Genomic DNA, 17,563 nt, shown 5'->3' with positions numbered 1-17,563 from the left:
ATTTCCACTAACTTAAGTTAAATCTCCAGAATACTGCAGTGTCATCTCAGGAGTTGGGTATGGAAAACATCAAACCATGGACAGTGGTTGGTGTATGCAAGTCAATGCATTTCCCACATCAAAGGGTTCTGCTCGAATTCTCTCCACCTTACCATACATGCACTCACTCACTCATGCACGCACGGACGCTCACTCATGCACACACATCCCAAACGCTGCTTCCAGACTCTTATTATACTGCTCAATTTAAACACTTTCCCCCCATCCCCAATACACGTGTAAATATTGGACAATAAATTGTGCATTCCTGTATTATACTTATGCTAAAATTGTATTCTATTCTACTGCGATTTGAGTTTGTATTCTTATCTTTTATTATTTCTTGTTGTTACATTGTCGAGAAGGAACCTGCCAGTAAGCATTTTGCTGGACGATGTTGTCATGACATTGGCCTGGGGGTAGGTTTATGACAGTCATAAATACCTCTCCCCCCCTTTTCCTCTCTCTACCCTACTGATGTTACATTTGCAAAACCCTTGGTTAACATAGAGATTCTGGGAACATCAGAAGGTGGGGGGAAATTAACCATATTCTGGTAATCCGACCAATTGAACATATGCAGTGGTACTTAATGGATATGATGTCAGTTCGGTTGTCATCTGAGACATTCTCATCAATAATAAGATGACAAACTCTACAGTGTAAAGTCTACACATCAGAGTTATCGGATTCAATAGGAATTGTTGTTCAATTTAAATGTTTGAATATGAAATTATTCGTGATGGGATGAAATGTGATTTTAGCTTCTAAAATGTGAGAATTGGGTTTTCATGAGTGAATTAGGCCCGACTCAGTGGCCCGCCCACGTGAAGAGACATAGTTTACAACCTATGAAACAGACCCTTTTTCTCCCTCCACTATATAAGCCCTTGACGAAAATATAACCTCCTGTTCCGAGGATGTGAGGACGACGGTCCGATGTCAGAATGGTTCAGATAACTACAGAACGAAGCCAACATCAGCGTGAGCTTTGGTTGCGAATGGTATGAACTTTGAACTCTTATTCACTACAGAAGTGATACCTCCTAGCCGTTGAGTTAGCAACAGCAGCTGCAAACGAGGGTTAGGAAGGAACAGACAGAGTATCCCGTCTATCGCACAACGATGTTACTACAACGTATCCAATTTGACCACCTTTGTCAAAGGACAAAGGACTCGGTTTGGCAACACGGCCTTCCATCTACCACCAACATAAGAGTAAATATTTATTTCATTTTCCTTTTCCAAATGGGCGGTAATTTAGAATGCATAAAATACTGTATTTACGATAGCACAGCTTCTTCCTTTGGTCCTCAGTCTTCCCGCTCTTTCACTCAAACCCAGCCCTTTTCTTTTGTGTAACCAGCTGTCATATCTGTTCTGCCCGCTAGGGACGTTTTCCTTTATGACATAATTTGTAATAAAGGTAAAATTCATTCTTTGTAGATGTAATTCTGTGTGATTAGTTAGGTATTTAGTAAATAAATAATTAAACCCAATTTTGTATTGCTGATTCAACTTTTTAGCCAGGGTTTGTGAAGATAACCAAGAATGTACAACTTTCAGATGAGACTGAATTAAGGTGACGATTAATATTGACTGCTATTGATGTAAAATATTACTAGGTCTTTAAGAGTTTATTCGGAAGATAACAGCTCTATAAATATTATTTTGTGGTGCCCCAACTCTAGTTAATTACATTTATATGATTAGCTCTATCAGGTAATATTAATTACGGCAAAATGATTTTATAGAATAGCATGTCATATCACTTAATCTGGCATAGCCAAAGACACAACAATGTACACCATGCGTATACCTTACATACAACTAATAACACTTTAAACTTACAATAGTTTTGGTTTGTTCTTAGAACTTTAAACCATATGAAGTGCTCACTCCCAGAACGCACATATCCGTCCCAAATGGCATCCTATTTCCTATATAGTGCACTATGTCTGACAAGGCTCTGGTCAAAAGTAGTGCATTATATAGGGAATAGGGTGCCATATGGGACGGGCCTATACTTTAGTCCACTTGGAAATGGACTTGCATGTGTTTGTGTACGCCAGCCCTGGCCAGGTGATGGAAGCCAAGAGCCAGAGTAACAGAACAGCCAGGCTAAGTCATGTACCAGCTGGAGCAAGAGCAGGGGAAACATTTGCTCACTGAAGGGGGTGTGTTAATCCCTTTGCCTGTTTATAACTGTACAGATGGATGGCCGGGGATGGATGTAGGAGAGTGTTCCAGCAGACCCCTCAAACACACACACACACTATTCAGGCCAGTGAAACATGACCCTTGAAGGGCCTGCTCACACATTCACCAACTGGGAGGGCATCGTGCAGAAAGAATCTATTGCCCGTGTGAACAGGGAGTGTGACTGGTTCCAAACCAATCATCAAATCTCACTACAGACAATGAATAACCTGTATGTACCAGCTGGCTTCATTTGCATGATAGAAAAAGTTTGGCAGATATGTACACTGAACAAAAATATAAACGCAACATGCAACAATTAACAATTTTACTGAGTTGCAGTTCAAATAAGGAAATCAGTCAATTGAAGTCAATTCATTAGACCGTCATTGTAAATAAGAATTTGTTCTTAATTAACGGATTTTCCGAGTTAAATAAATGGCTAAATAAAAATAGATGGAATTCACATGACTGGGAATACAGACATGAATCTGTTGGTCACAGATACCTTGAAAAAAAGGTAGGGGAGTGGATCAGAAAACCAGTCAGTATCTGGGGTGACCATTTGCCTCATGCAGTGCGACATCTCTTTCGCATAAAGTTGACCAGGCTGTTGATTGTGGCTGTGGAGTGTTGTACCCCTCCTCTTCAATGGCTGTGCGAAGTTGCTGTATATTGTCGGAAACTGGAACACTGACGTACACGTCGATCCTGAGAATCCCAAAAATGCTCAATGGGTGACATGTCTGGTGATTATGCAGGCCATGGAAGAACTGGGACATGTCTGTACACAATTCCTGGAAGCTGAACATGGGGCTGTGCATTATCATGCTAAAACATGAGGTGATGGAGGCATCTCTGTGCACTAAAATTGCCATCAGTAAAATGCAAATGTGTTTGCTGTCTGTAGCTTTTGCCTGCCCAACCATAACCCCACCACCATGGAGCACTGTGTTCACAACCGGACATCAGCAAACCGCTCACCCACACAACACCCTACACGCGGTCTGCCATCTGTCCGGTACAGGTGAAACCAGGATTCATCCATGAAGAGCACACTTCTCCAGTGTGCCAGTGGCCATCGAAGGTGAGCATTTGCCCACTGAAGTCAATTACGACGCCAAACTGCAGTTAGGCCAAGACCCTGGTGAGGACGACGAGCACGCAGATAAGCTTTCGTGAAACGGTTTCTGACAGTTTGTGCAGAAAAACTTTGGTTGTGCAAACCCACAGTTTTATCAGCGATCCCGCAGGTGAAGAAGCTGGATGTGGCAGTCCTGGGATGGCATGGTTACACATGGTCTGCAGTTGTGAGGCCGGTTAGACATACTGGCAAATTCTCTACCCAAATTATGGTAGAGAATTTAACATTCATTTCTCTGGCAACAGGTCTGGTGGACATTCCTGCAGTGAGCATGCCAATTGCACACTCCCTCAAAACTTCAGACATCTTTGGCATTGTGTTGTGTACCAAAACTGCACATTTTGGAGTGGCCTTTTATTGTCCCCAGCATAAAGGGGCACCTGTGTAACGATCATGCTGTTTATTTAGCGTCTTGATATGACATACCTGTAGGGTTGTAAAAAATTCCGGGAACTTTCAATAAATTCCCTGGTTTTCCCTGGAATTTATTGAAAATTCCTGGATTTTTGCAACCCTACACACCTGTCAGGTGGCTGGATTATCTTGGCAAAGGAGAAATGCTCACTAAAAGGGATGTAAAGAAATGTGTGCAAAAATTTGAGCGAAATAAGCTTTATGCGCATATGGAACATTTCTGGGATCCCATGTCAGCTCATGAAACATGGGACCAACACTTTACATGTTGCGTTTATATTTTTGTTCAAGTGGATCATTACCCTATACAGGGGATTACATATCCTATGTAGAGTTAATATGCATTACGCAACATAATGTAACATTGGTATGTGTTTGGTAAGCAGACCATCTTGAGACCATTGCTTATGGACATTTGCGTCCTTTATGAAATAGCTAACTACATCAAGCAGAACATTAGCCTACTTTTATTACGACACAAATACTTAATTATACATATTGAATACTGAACATTTTTATTGAAACATCTTTCAAAAACATTCAATGCATTGATATTGTAAACAGAACACACAGGAAGTGTGTCAAAGAGCTATAGTAAGAAGGTCAAACTACACTGTTGAAGGAAAACCATAATGAAGTGACACATCGAAAGAGCATGTTGACCTCACACCCTACAACGATACAGCCACACCACCAGATCACATAGCTGACTATGAACTACAGACAGCAGGTACAGTTATTTGAATTCCATTGTTTTTGTTTTTTTGTGAGCTCAATGCAACATTGCACAGTTTCTCTAGAGATAAATCAGATCCAACCTGAACTGTGCGATGTAGTAGGGAGTTGTAGTTTCCAACAGGCCAATATTCTACATTGTTTAGCTCCTCCAGACTCAACTCTCGACTTAAATAAAAAATCTAATTTTATTTATCACATACATATGTTTAGCAGATGTTATTGCAGGTGTAGTGAAATGCTGATTAGCAGCAGCTTTATAGAGGCGACTTGGAATGAAATAATAAAGTCATCAAATATAGCAAATATAATATACAAAACTGAAATATTTTATTAAAGTAATGTTAATAAATGATAGCTAATAAGTGATGGGCAGTCACTACTATAATGGGACTTTCATCGTTTTATCCTGTGTTGTTACAGCATTCAGCCCACATAATGCATAGTACATTTAATGTCAAATAAATTATATTGAAACTGAAATCGAAAAACAGTGATTATTTTTGAATTATCGAACCGAAACCGAACAGACCTCAAAAAGCACTAATCGCTCAGCACTACTATGAACTGATTTAATCTTACTATTATATACATGGGAACGAAACAAAGACAATAGTAACTTATAAGGTTATCAGAAAGTCTCTTTCCTGAGACAGAGAATAAAGGACTTTCCTTTTGTTTTATTGTGTACAACAACAACACCAGAGGATGAAGAACAAGTTATATAGTAGGCTATAGTAACTGTTCAGTAAAAGCCTGGGACTAGAGTCTGTACCTAGCCGGAAGCAGAGAAACAATTCTAGATGTGAACATGTTGTTATGGTTTTGGAGAGGAGAACAGTGGTGAGAAGAACGACATTGGAAATGTTCCATGGCTAGCCTGGTCCCTAAAAGATCTGTTTGTGCTGTCGTGTCATCTCCTGTCAGGCGAGACAAGGCAGCACAAACAGATCTGGGCGATCAGAGCCCTTTCCCTCTCCTGCCTCATTGGCCAGAGCCCTTTCTCTCTCGTGTCACATTGGCAGAGCCCTTTCCCTCTTCTGTCTCATTGGCCAGAGCCCTTTCCCTCTCCTGTCTCATTGGCCAGGGCGCTTTCTCCTGTCTCATCGCTTTCCCTCGTCTGCACCCTTTATCCAGTGATTTATGCAAGACTACTTAATGGTAATGAATGGAACCCAAGGCTAGGATTGATTTCCCGTGGCGCCTTCTTTGTCTTAATGTCCTCTGTTACATCTTAGTCTTAGGATGGAAGGAAATCCAACCCTCAGAGTTAACATATTGAAAATACAAGTTTTGTTTATTCAAGCCCCATTGTTGTTGTTACACAACTGCAAGTGTGAGATACAGTGGCTTCCCCTAAGCCTGGACACAGAGCAGTGATGACAGGATATAAAACAATACACTGGTCATAAGGTGAATGTTTCTCCATAGGCAAGAGAAGGGGACACAAATCCAACATGCTCGATGCACCGGAACAAATCTGTGTTTCATTTCGACCCATGGTGTAACCGATGTGCGTTTGATTAGTTACAGATATCATCTAACCCTTGCAGCTAGTAAACTGGATGACATGAAAAGACCTGTGTCGTATGAGAATGGCATACTCTATCCGCAACACAAAGGGTCTATTGAGGCTGGTCTGCTATTCCAGCCTGACGTGGGCCAAACCACTGAAACTGAGACCGGAGAGAGGTATTCATTCATTCTGGGTAACATTTTACTTTCCGTCAGCCATGGGGAAAAGGTTAAAACCCCCTGGGGTGGTGGAATCTCCCTCCCCACCCCTGGGTCATGTTCATTAGGGCACATAACAGAAAACTTAACGTGTTTTGCAACGGAAAACAAAAATGTGTGTGTCTTATTGGGCTCCCGAGTCGCGCAGCGATCTAAGGCACTGCATCTCAGTGCTTGAGGCATCACTACAGACACCCTGGTTCGAATCCAGGTTGTATCTCAACCAGCAATGACTGGGAGTCCCATAGGGCAGGGCACAATTGGCCCACCGGGTTTGGCCGGTGTAGGCAGTCATTGTAAAGAAGAATTTGTTCTTAACTGACTTGCCTAGTTAAATAAAGATTAAATGTAAAAACTTTTTCTTTTTCTTGGATGAGTACAGGTTGCCCCTCACTGTTTTAGACCATTTGCTTCCATTTGGTGCCTTATGAACAATCCCAATCCCCACTAATGTTTAAGGTTAGGATTAGGGAGGAGAAGCTGATCCTAGATCTGTACCCCAGAACCATGAGGTGGTACTTACGGAACATGGTGTTGAACTGCTGGGGGTTGAGGTTCCACTTGCCCCAGGGGGTCTTGTGGCCCTTGGACTGAGCATAGTGGGCGTGGTTGAACTCGGGCTCTGTGCCGAAGGAATCCAAAACCCGCAGCATACACCTGTCACACACCACATTATAGTGTTAGCATACATCTGTAATACACATTATACGCATTATAGCATTAATACACACTTACAGCGGTGTCTCAACCACTAATAAATGGTTAATGAATTACATGATGCCTATATTTTCCATACCTTCATGGTCACAGATAGTGTACAAAGCACAGAGAGAGCTTCCTACTGATCAGACGGGAACAGTAAAGGTTACACATCATGACTAATTAGAGGACCAGAGAAAGGATGTTATGTGGAATGGAATGACACATTCCTGACCTTTTCTCTCTCGCTTTCTCTCAGTCCCTCTCTGTCAGCCCCCCCCCTCTCAGTCTTTAGCTTTCTCTCTTTTTCAGTCACCCTCCCTCTCGCTCTCTCTCCATCTATCTAGCTCTCTCTTTTTCAGTCACCCTCTCTGTCTTTAGCTTTCTCTCTCTCCATCTATCTAGCTCTCTCTCTTTCAGTCACCCACTCTCAGAGTCCCCATCTTTCAGTCTCCCTGACACATGCTTTTTCAGATAATACCCCCAGACCCCCAAAAAATGTCCAAAGCCTAAAAATAAACACCTGGCTATGCTTCACCACTATTCCTTTCCATTTTTAATCCTTCTGGACAGAGCCCAACATACTCATCTGATTGACCCCTGGCGGGGTGGAGGTGTAATAATGAGTATTAATCAAATTGATGAGGGGCCAGGAGTACCAGAGGGGTCGGCTAAGCTCAGTCTGGCAGCCCGGGCAAGGCCACTCCTGACCACGCAGATGTTTCGCAGATGGTGGGTGGGTGTGTGTGCATGCGTGAGAAAGAGAGAGAGAGACAGAGAGAGACAGTGTGTGTGTGAGACTGTGTGTGTCTTCTCAAGATGCTCAGGAAATATGGGAAATGGATTCACAATGAGGAAACTTAAGACTAGTGAGACTTTATTTTACCTTTATTTAACTAGGCAAGTCAGTTAAGAACAAATTCTTATTTTCAATGACGACCTAGTTAACTGCCTGTTCAGGGTCAGCTCAGGGGTTTGAACTTGCAACCTTCCGGTTACCAGTCCAACGCTCTAACCACTAGGCTACCCTGCCGCCCCAGACTAAAGCCACAGCATGCAAATCTCTTCGTTTTTGAGACACTTGGGTATAGTCAGACGCAGTACAACATTCTTAAGAGATGATGCGAGAGAAAAAGATTCAGGTGAAATACTCTTTCAAATTAGATTGTTGTAGACTGGAGACTACGGTTGTTCAGATCAGTGGCAAGGAGTACAAAACTGTCACATTTACGATATCAGTCGTGTCTTTATAATGATTTCCATGTAGAATTGAGAGTTAGACAAACTGAAATGATAGCGTATTATAGCCAGCAAATAATGATTATAGTTGATATGATGACTGAAGCAAGCATTGGTTTTCTGCAGTGAGAGTGATAGACCAATACATAGATCGATACAGAAAGAGAGAGAAAGACAGAGTGAATGTGTGTGTGTGTGTGTGTGTGTGTGTGTGTGTGTGTGTGTGTGTGTGTGTGTGTGCGCGCGAGAGGGAAGAAGAGTGACAGGACAGGAGAGGCGGCTGCCCTCATTAAAAAAAAAACACTAATACTGCTGAGCCGATCACTGAGATTCTCCCTACAGTCCTTTCACTGCCCTGAACAACCACACTCACTTCCACTTTGGCCTTGGAACACAATCCTCGCTCTCAAATTCTCTTCCCTCTTGAGACTCAGACTGCTCCCTAATGGCACCCTATTCCCTATATAGTGCAGTGCACTACTTTTGACAAGAGTCCCACAGGGCTTTGGTCAAAACTAGTGCACTACAGTGAGCTCCAAAAGTATTGGGACAGTGATACATGTGCTGTTGTTTTGGCTCTGTACTCCAGCACTTTGGATTTGAAATTATACAATGACTATGAGGTTTTATTGTAAATAAGAATAGAATACATTTTTTACACTTCTACATTCATGTGGATGCTACCATGATTATTTTGTGCCCAATAGAAATTAATGGTAAATAATGTATGTGTCATTTTGGAGTCACTTTTTATTGTAAATAAGAATATAATATGTTTTTAAACACTTCTACATGAATGTGGATGCTACCATGATTACGCATAGTCCTGAATAAATCGTGAATAATGATGAGTGGAAAAGTTAGACGCATAAATATCATACTCCCCAACGATGCTAACCTCCTCTGTTATTGTAATGGTGAGAGGTTAGAATGTCTTGGGGGTATGATATTTGTGCGTCTAACTTTCTCACTCATCATTATTCACGATTCATTCAGGACTATCCGTAATCATGGTAGCATCCACAATGTAGAATTGTTCTATATTAGAAGCTGTTCTGGAGAGGCTGGAAAATGAAAGACACTTAATGATACAGTCCAGGATCTTAAGCACGACAAATTTGTAACATATTGTACGAATTGGATTTGTAACATATTATAGGAATTGCAAAAAATGACATAACATACGTAATGAATCACATAGTACACAATTGGATGACGTAGCACACAAAAAAAATATAGGGACCCATTTTGGCTCGTGAGCACCCCTTTCAAAACTACTTGCTGAAATTATACAAAATGTTCTGAAGCATTACTTTAAGGGGGAGGGAAAGAGCTGGATAGACAAGGAGGAGGAAGGAGAGGACATATGCAAGAAGAACATAAACAAGACAGGGTTAGACAACTATGGGCGAGACCAAAACAGTTCCACGACGTGACTAGTCAGCTTAAAAATCTAAAATGGACATTCAACAGAAGTTTTGTCTGAAGTTACAGTAAAACAGTGGCATCTGATAACCTTCCTGGAAGTGCACGTCACAAAATCAACACTGAATGAAGTGGCCAAATGTAAATGTCTTCACCAATATGTTTAACGAGGAATTCATCAATGCACTCATGAAAATGCCAGCTGGATCCTGCATTACGACCACACCGTCTGTATAAAGGTTGATTCTGTGTCCCAAACGGCTCCCTATTCCCTAAATGGCACATTACTTTTGACCAGGGGCCTTGGTCAAAACAAATGCATATTATAGGGAATAGAGAGCCGTTTGGGATGCAGTCCCAGTCAATTTCCTCAGAGCAAGATGAAACAGGATGCAAACCCGAAACCAACAAAAAAGTGTTGACACGAGAAAGGAAATCTTGGGGCTATTAGCGAACCTGACTTATTGTTCTCACAAGGCGGTTCTCGTAACAACCTCCAACCACACCAATGGGCTACATCAGAGGAACAATACCCACAAGGCGCCGGTTCAGACAGTCCTACCAGTGGAGCGCTCACGTGCACACGCACAATAGAGAGAGGACAGAAAACAGACACAACCATGACCACGGCTCCATTAAGAGTTAAGACCTTGACCTGATGTTCCTATGGAAACGGCCTACCTACATGAGGACGTCAAACCATTTATATCTGACACAATGCAATTTCAGCCCAGTGAGAGAGAACAGTTTGATGACAGCCACTGAAACAGAGGTGGTTCTCATGATAGTGAGCTTGCTTGATGACTAACCTTGCATGAGACCTGAAGACTTGTGTTAGCTTCAAAAAAATAGGGGCTTACAGAAGAAAAACCCATCCACCCATACAGGCAGGAGGAGCTGGCCCACCTCGGTCTGGTCTGCATGGCCCCCCGAATCTGATCTGCGGTCCCGTGTGACTCAATTGGTAGAGCATGGCGCTTGCAACACCAGGGTTGTGGGTCCGATTCCCACAAGGGACCAGTATGAGAAAAAAGTATGAAAATGTATGTACCCACTACTCTAAGTTTCTCTGGATAAGAGCATCTGCTAAATTACTCAAATGTAAATCCAGCCTGGGTTTCAGCCTTCTCATTCAGATGCTAATGAGTGTGTAAATCACATCTGGTCCCCCCCTCTGTGCCTGGATCTTTGTCACCTGAATAGCTACCCCATCAAGTATCAAATGAGCTGCAAAAAAATAGGCCTCTTTTCATCCTGCCAACCTCTCTCTCCGTTGCTCTCCAATCAGTAAATGAGTAGTGGGCGAACCCTCTGACAATGTGCCTCAGCAAGGTTTGGCATCCTACAGGGAGGGACACAGCCTCGGGAGACTCAGAGGGACACAGACAAAGAGCCTGACAATGTTACCACTTCCCGATTAGTCAAAGCAGCAAGGAGGATGCGGATTCCAAAGAGACCTCATCACGTGACAGACGTAAATGAGGATACTAGGAAACTCATTGGATACAAAAACTAGGATGTTCATATTTGAACTAAGACATTTTATGACAACTCTGTTAGATCTCAATCTGCCTAAATTAACAACATCATCACACACGCTCCCGAGTGGCGCAGCGGTCTAAGGTACTGCATCTCAGTGCTAGAGGCGTCACTACAGACCCTGGTTAGATTCCAGGCTGTATCACAACCGGCCGTGATTGAGAGTCCCATAGGGCAGCGCACTATTGGCCCAGCGTTGTCCGGGTTAGGGTTTGGCCGGGTTAGGCCGTCATTGTAAATAAAAATGTGTTCTTAACTGACTTGTCTAGTTAAATTAAGGTTAAATTTAAAAAAGAAATAAAGAAAATATCACACACACACACACAGTTGAAGATATGGAGTACTTACTGATAGTGGACCCAGGAGGGCCCCAGTGTCTTCTTGAACTGGGTCAGGCCCACAATGTCAATGTAGATGAGCTCCACCACCTTGTCCCCCTGGGTGGGGCAGCTGGACTTGTTCCCCATCACTCTCCTCATGATCCTGCACAAAGAGAGGGAGTGGGCTTAGTTAGGACCCACAGGGTGTATCTGAAATGGCACCATATTCCCCTATATAGTTCACTACTTTTGACCAGGGCTCTGGGGTTGAGAACAGTTTTAAATTCACTGTAACATGTACAATAATGTTGTATTGTAATATATATACTTTTTAAAGAGAGCAACAACATGTAAACACACAACAAACAAAGAGAAGAAAGCTATGGATTGTTTACACATAGTAAACCCCTCTTATTAAAGTGGCGCCACAGAACATAGCTGACGTTTTACATTCTCCCAACCAATTGTGCAATATTTTTCTTTTTTTGCGTAACTTATTTTTTAAAACTTATTGTGTACATAATGTTACTGCTACCGTCTCTTACGACCGAAAATACGTTTTCGGAAAATCGATTACTCACCACTGGAAGAAAATGACTTGTTTTCCTTTAACGAGTCTGACGAGAAGGATATCCTTCTTTCACTGGAACAGGCCCAGAGCCACGCCTTTTGCGTGAAGAAAAGACGCCAGAAAAGGGGACGCAGATCAGGGATCCTTCTGAGAATCCGGAGGCGAGCGAGTAAACTCCCAATGCCTTACATTCTCCTTGCTAACGAGTAATCGTTAGAAAATAAAATTGATGACCTGCTATTAAGATTATCCTACCAACGAGACATTAAAAACTGTAACATCTTATGTTTCACTGAGCTGGCAGAATTTTCCATGCACCGGCAGAACAGGGATGCTACCTCTGGTGTCTTTTTGTCAATAACAGCTGGTGCACGATGTCTAATATTAAAGAAGTCTCGAGGTATTGCTCACCTGAGGTAGAGTACCTTATGAAGCTGTCGACCACACTATCTACCAAGAGACTTCTCAACTGTATTATTCGTAGCCATCTATTTACCACCACAAAGCGAAGCTGGCACTAAGACCGCTCTCAACTAACTCTTTCTGGCCATAAGCAAAGAAGAAAATGATCACACAGAAATGGCGCTCCTAGTGACCGGGGACTTTAACGCAGGCAAACTTAAATCAGTTTTACCAAATGTTTACCAGCATATCACATGTGCATTTTCAACCTCTCCCTGACTGAGTCTGTTTCAAGCAGACCACCATAGTCCCTGTGCCCAAGGAAGCGAAGGTAACCTGCCTAAATGATTACCGCCCCGTGGCACTCACATCGATAGCCATGAAGTGCTTTGAAAGGCTGGTCATGGCTTACATCAACAGCATTCTCCTGGACACCCTAGACCCACTCCAATTCGCATACAGCCCCAACAGATCCACAGATGAAGCAATCTCAATTGCACTCCACATCGCCCTTTCTCACCTGGGCAAAAATAACACCTATGTGAGAATGCTGTTCATAGTCTACAGCTCAGCATTCAAAACCATAGTGCCCATGAAGCTCATCACTAAACTAAGGACTCTGGGACTAAATGCCTCCCTCTGCAACTGGATCCTGGACTTCTTGACGGGCCACCCCTAGGTGGTAAGAGTAGGCAACAATACGTCTGCCACGCTGATCCTTAACACTGGGGCCCCTCAGGGGTGTGTACTTAGTCCCCTCCTGTATTCCCTGTTCACCCACGACTTCGTGGCCAAACATGACTCCAACACCATCATCACGTTTTGGTTTTTTTTACCTTTATTTAACTAGGCAAATCAGTTAAGAACAAATTTACAATGATGGCCTATGAACAGTGGGTTAACTGCCTTGTCCAGGGGCAGAATGACAGATTTTTACCTTGTCAGCTTGAGGATTTGAACGAGCAACCTTTCGGTTACTGGCCCAATGTTCTAACTACTAGGCTACCTGCTGCTGAAGACACAACAGTGGTAGGCCTGATCACCGACAACGATGGAACGGCCTATAGGGAGGTCAGAGAAGGCAGTGCAGTGTTGTGCCAGGACAACAACCTCTCCCTCAATGTGAGCAAGACAAAGGAGCTGATCGTGGACTACAGGAAAAGGTGGGCCGAACAGGCCCCCATTAACATCGACGTGGCTGTATTGGAGCAGGTCGAGTTCCTTGGTGTCCACATCACCAACAAACTATCATGGTCCAAACATACCAAGACAGTCGTGAAGAGGGCACAACAAAACCTTTTTTTCCCCCTCAGGAGACTGAAAAGATTTGGCATGGGCTCCCAGAATCCTCAAAAGGTTCTACAGCTGCACCATCGAGAGCATCCTGACCGGTTTCATCACTGCCTGGTATGGCAACTGCTCGGCATCTGATCGTAACGCGGTACAGAGGGTAGTGTGAACAGCCCAGTACATCACTGGGGTCAAGCTTCCTGCCATCCAGGACCTACATAATAGGTGGTGTCAGAGGAAAGCCCATAAAATTGTCAGAGACTCCAGTCACCCAAGTTATAGACAGTTTTCTCTGCTACCACACAGCAAGCGGTACCGGAGCGCCCTGTATTTAGCCTCGTTATTGTTATTCTTATTGTGTTACTTTTTATTATAACTTTTTATTTTAGCCTACTTGGTAAATATTTTGAACTGCACTGTTGGTTAAGGGCTTGTAAGTAAGTATTTCACGGTAAAGTCTACAGTTGTTGTTGTCGGCGCAGTTGTCGGCGCATGTGGCAAATAAAGTTTGATTTGATTATTCAAGTAGGAAGTAATTTGTGACAGGTTTTACCTAACAAAGCAGGACTAGAGTACACAAAAAACATGTAGTTTTTGCAGGTGGGTTGCAACCACCTCACATTACACTAGCTTTAGCTGTAGTGTGAAGTTATACTTCTGCTCATTCCATAGGTGACTTCGGGGAGGTAATACCTGGGGCTGTATGTATTAAGCATCTCAGAGTAGGAGTGCTGCTGATTTAGGATCAGTTTCGCCTATTAGGTCACAATGAATAAGACTACATGGACAGGGGAAACCTGGGCCTGTATCCATAAAGCGTCTCAGAGTAGGAGTGCTGATGATCTGGGATGAAGTCCTAACCTGTCCATATCATTTTATTCATTATGATCCTAGAATTGTTCAATAAGAAACGGTCTTTATAATTTTACGTTGGAAAACATTTTAACCGTTTTGCTACGGTACTCCGCACTGAACACCACCCAGATGTGTCCGAGGGGTGCACACACACACTCAACGGACTCACTCTTTGAGCTCGGCCAGGGAGGCGGAGATGCGTACGTCGTGGCCCAGCAGGTAGAGGGTGGTGATGAGGTCACTCCATTGCACCAGCTCCCCCAGGGGGCCCCCACTGAAGGCGTTCTCTGCAATCTTGAAGCCCGACTCCTTGGTCAACAGGCCCAGGTGCACCAGGATCTGATGTAGAGAGAGGGGTATAGAGTGTCAGTTCAGTTTAAATCTATTGTTTCTCATTGTGGCTCAGTTGGTTAGAGCATGGTGCTAGCAATGACAGGGTTGAGAGTTTGATTCCCAACGGGGCTATCAATATAAAGATTTATGGGAATGGGATATATCATCATCAACATATAAAAAATTCATACACTATTACTGGAACCCAATAAAATCACTGGGTATAATATAGTGTGCAACTTTCTGTTTTCTTTTTCAAGTATGTTAGGCAAATCGCAAATCGTCTTTAGTTCTTGAAATAATCCAAACACAAATCAATGGGTTGGAAAAATGTAATAAGGCATTTTCCCTATTCAAACGTAGCAGAATGTACGTCAAAGATGCACTCCACAGAAGACGTATCATTATTAACATCAGAGCGCACAAGTCTCCTTCTATTCACCAGGGAACACACAGACATTACAATGTTCTGTGCTTTCTATGGACGTCTCAACACACTTTCAGCTGCTGTGTTAGCCAGCCACAATAATGCGTCCCAAACAGCACCCTATTCCCTATACAGTGCACTACTTTTGTCCAGTTCCCATAGTAAACTATGTAGGGGATAGGGTGCAATTTGGGACGGAGACGCAATCACTAAGGTGCATTGCAGTTTGTCTTATATTTATGTTGTATTTATAAAAAATGTTTTATCCCAGGCCCCCGTTCCTGCAGGAGGCCTTTTGCTAGGCCATCATTGTAAATAAGAATTTGTTCTTAACTTACTTGCCTAGTTAAATAAAGGTTCAATTTAAAAAATTGTCCAGGAATTCATGGGTAGAGAGAGGATTATGACTGTAATAATATAAAAAGATCTGTTTGTGCGGTCTTGCCAAGTTGGCTCCAAGTTGGCAAAACAGCACAAAGAGATCTGGGATCAGGCTACTTTGTTCCTGCTCTGAGCCTTTGGCATGATAGAGGTTGGGCTTACACCAATCACTTCTGGAAAAAAGTGAAAAATTGGAGTTTCAGGTGCAAGAGACTTTGTTCCACTCTAACTAGAGGGAGTAGGGCTCTCCCATATGTCATATCCATACTGTTCGAAGCCGTAGTCAGAAAGAGGAGGTGAATTATTTACAGTCCTGAAGATCACTAGGGAACTGAAACCTCCATTATTAATTGTTGGGGCCAGGTAGCTACCCAGAACACAATGGACTTTCCTTGTTTAAATTTTCTCAGTTCAGAAAGGCATGGGCTGATTCTGTTCTCTTGTCCAAGTAGATAATATATTTTCGGAGGTGTGTTTGTGTGTGTGAGTGCGTGCAAGTGTGTAAGTGCAAGCTTGCATGAGTATGTGTGTGCGTGCGTGCACATGAGTACGTGTTTGTGAGTGTGTCCGTGTCCTACCTTCTTCCTCTTGCGCTTGGCCAGGTTCTGCTTGGCAGCCAGGGCGCGGATGGCGTTGATCCAGGGGTCTTCCATGCGCTTGATCCGGAGCATCATCCAGCGGAACTCCTCTCGCCGAGACATGACCCGATATAGCTCCTCGAAGCTTGTTCGGATCTCCGTCTAGGAAGAAGACAACACAATTTAGACACCCCTACTCTTTAGGCGTTATGGTTTAACCCATTAACCTCTTTCAAGGTTTACCCTATAGAAGGAGAATGTTAGCCTCTGAAAGGGGGTAGGTAGACAGTCAGTAGGCACTTTTGTTTTGGATCGGCAGAAGCCCCAGGTGGGCGGAGTGTGCACATTTTAGACTAAAGTGAAATCTCCACCTACCTGGGGCACAGGACGATGACAAACGAGCACGCCCAACTGTGTTTGTCGTGATCAGTTTGAGCAAGGAGGCAGAGAATCGCTGATCTTCATTACATAATGAGTGGTTATGTAGGGTTTGAGGTCATTTGTAGATCAGTGATTCTGTAATGCTGTCAATCTCCAACATGCACATTGGTATCGAAATCCATCGATTCACTTGAAGGGATCGGTCACAACATACAGGATATAAAGAGGATTCTCATCAACTTAAACACTTAAGCTACAAAGTGCCAAGTTCTGCCAGGCGCTATTTGCATTACAAAGACATATGGCTCCTTATTGAATGCTGGAATGCAATGATAGCAATCTACACATTTCTCAGCTTCTCTCGGGTCAATATTTAAGAAAGCTTTCACAAAGCCGGCTTGGTTGAGATGCAGCCCTGCCTGCCATTAACAGCTGCTAAAGCTGGGGAAACAACACACTAACAACGCTCTGGCAGTGTATTACCATCCCTCATCAGGACAGGAAATCACTGGGAGAGACAGGTCTGGGGTTCTGTCCCAAATGGCATCCTATTCCCTATATAGTGCACTACTTTTGACCATAGCGTTATGGGCCCTGGTCAACAACAACAAAAAAATCACAACCACCATCAACGGTGATCTCAAAGACAAAAGGATCACTCATGTTGACATATCCGAAGGGGGGCAAAGAGTATTCAATTTGGACTTATCGCATTATCCATAACCGGGAGCGGAGTAATATTTAAAGCCAATAACGACGAGCCACGCCCGGAGCTCTGAGCTCAGACGGCCCTGGAGGGAGATTTGAGCGAGTGCCCATTGGCATGGCGACAGGCATCATGGTATAAATCCTCTCCCG

The 17,563-nt window shown here is 43.2% G+C and overlaps 1 protein-coding gene across 1 annotated transcript in view; it reads right to left on the bottom strand.

Moving 5' to 3' along the window:
- Nucleotides 1-17,563, bottom strand: part of LOC139373274 (alpha-1,6-mannosylglycoprotein 6-beta-N-acetylglucosaminyltransferase A-like) — a 106,014-nt gene that overhangs the window by 37,117 nt on the left and 51,334 nt on the right. The window contains exons 8-11 of the mRNA XM_071113603.1: nt 16,325-16,486; nt 14,775-14,944; nt 11,516-11,650; nt 6,789-6,922 (exon numbers count right to left, since the gene is read on the bottom strand). Coding sequence (XP_070969704.1) covers nt 6,789-6,922; nt 11,516-11,650; nt 14,775-14,944; nt 16,325-16,486 — 601 coding nt within the window. The remainder of the gene's footprint in view (nt 1-6,788; nt 6,923-11,515; nt 11,651-14,774; nt 14,945-16,324; nt 16,487-17,563) is intronic.

This window comes from Oncorhynchus clarkii, chromosome 18, assembly GCF_045791955.1.
Source record: "Oncorhynchus clarkii lewisi isolate Uvic-CL-2024 chromosome 18, UVic_Ocla_1.0, whole genome shotgun sequence".
NCBI classification, from domain to species: domain Eukaryota; kingdom Metazoa; phylum Chordata; class Actinopteri; order Salmoniformes; family Salmonidae; genus Oncorhynchus; species Oncorhynchus clarkii.
Note: the sequence above shows the minus strand (reverse complement) of the source record. Positions and strands in the feature narration are given on the sequence as shown.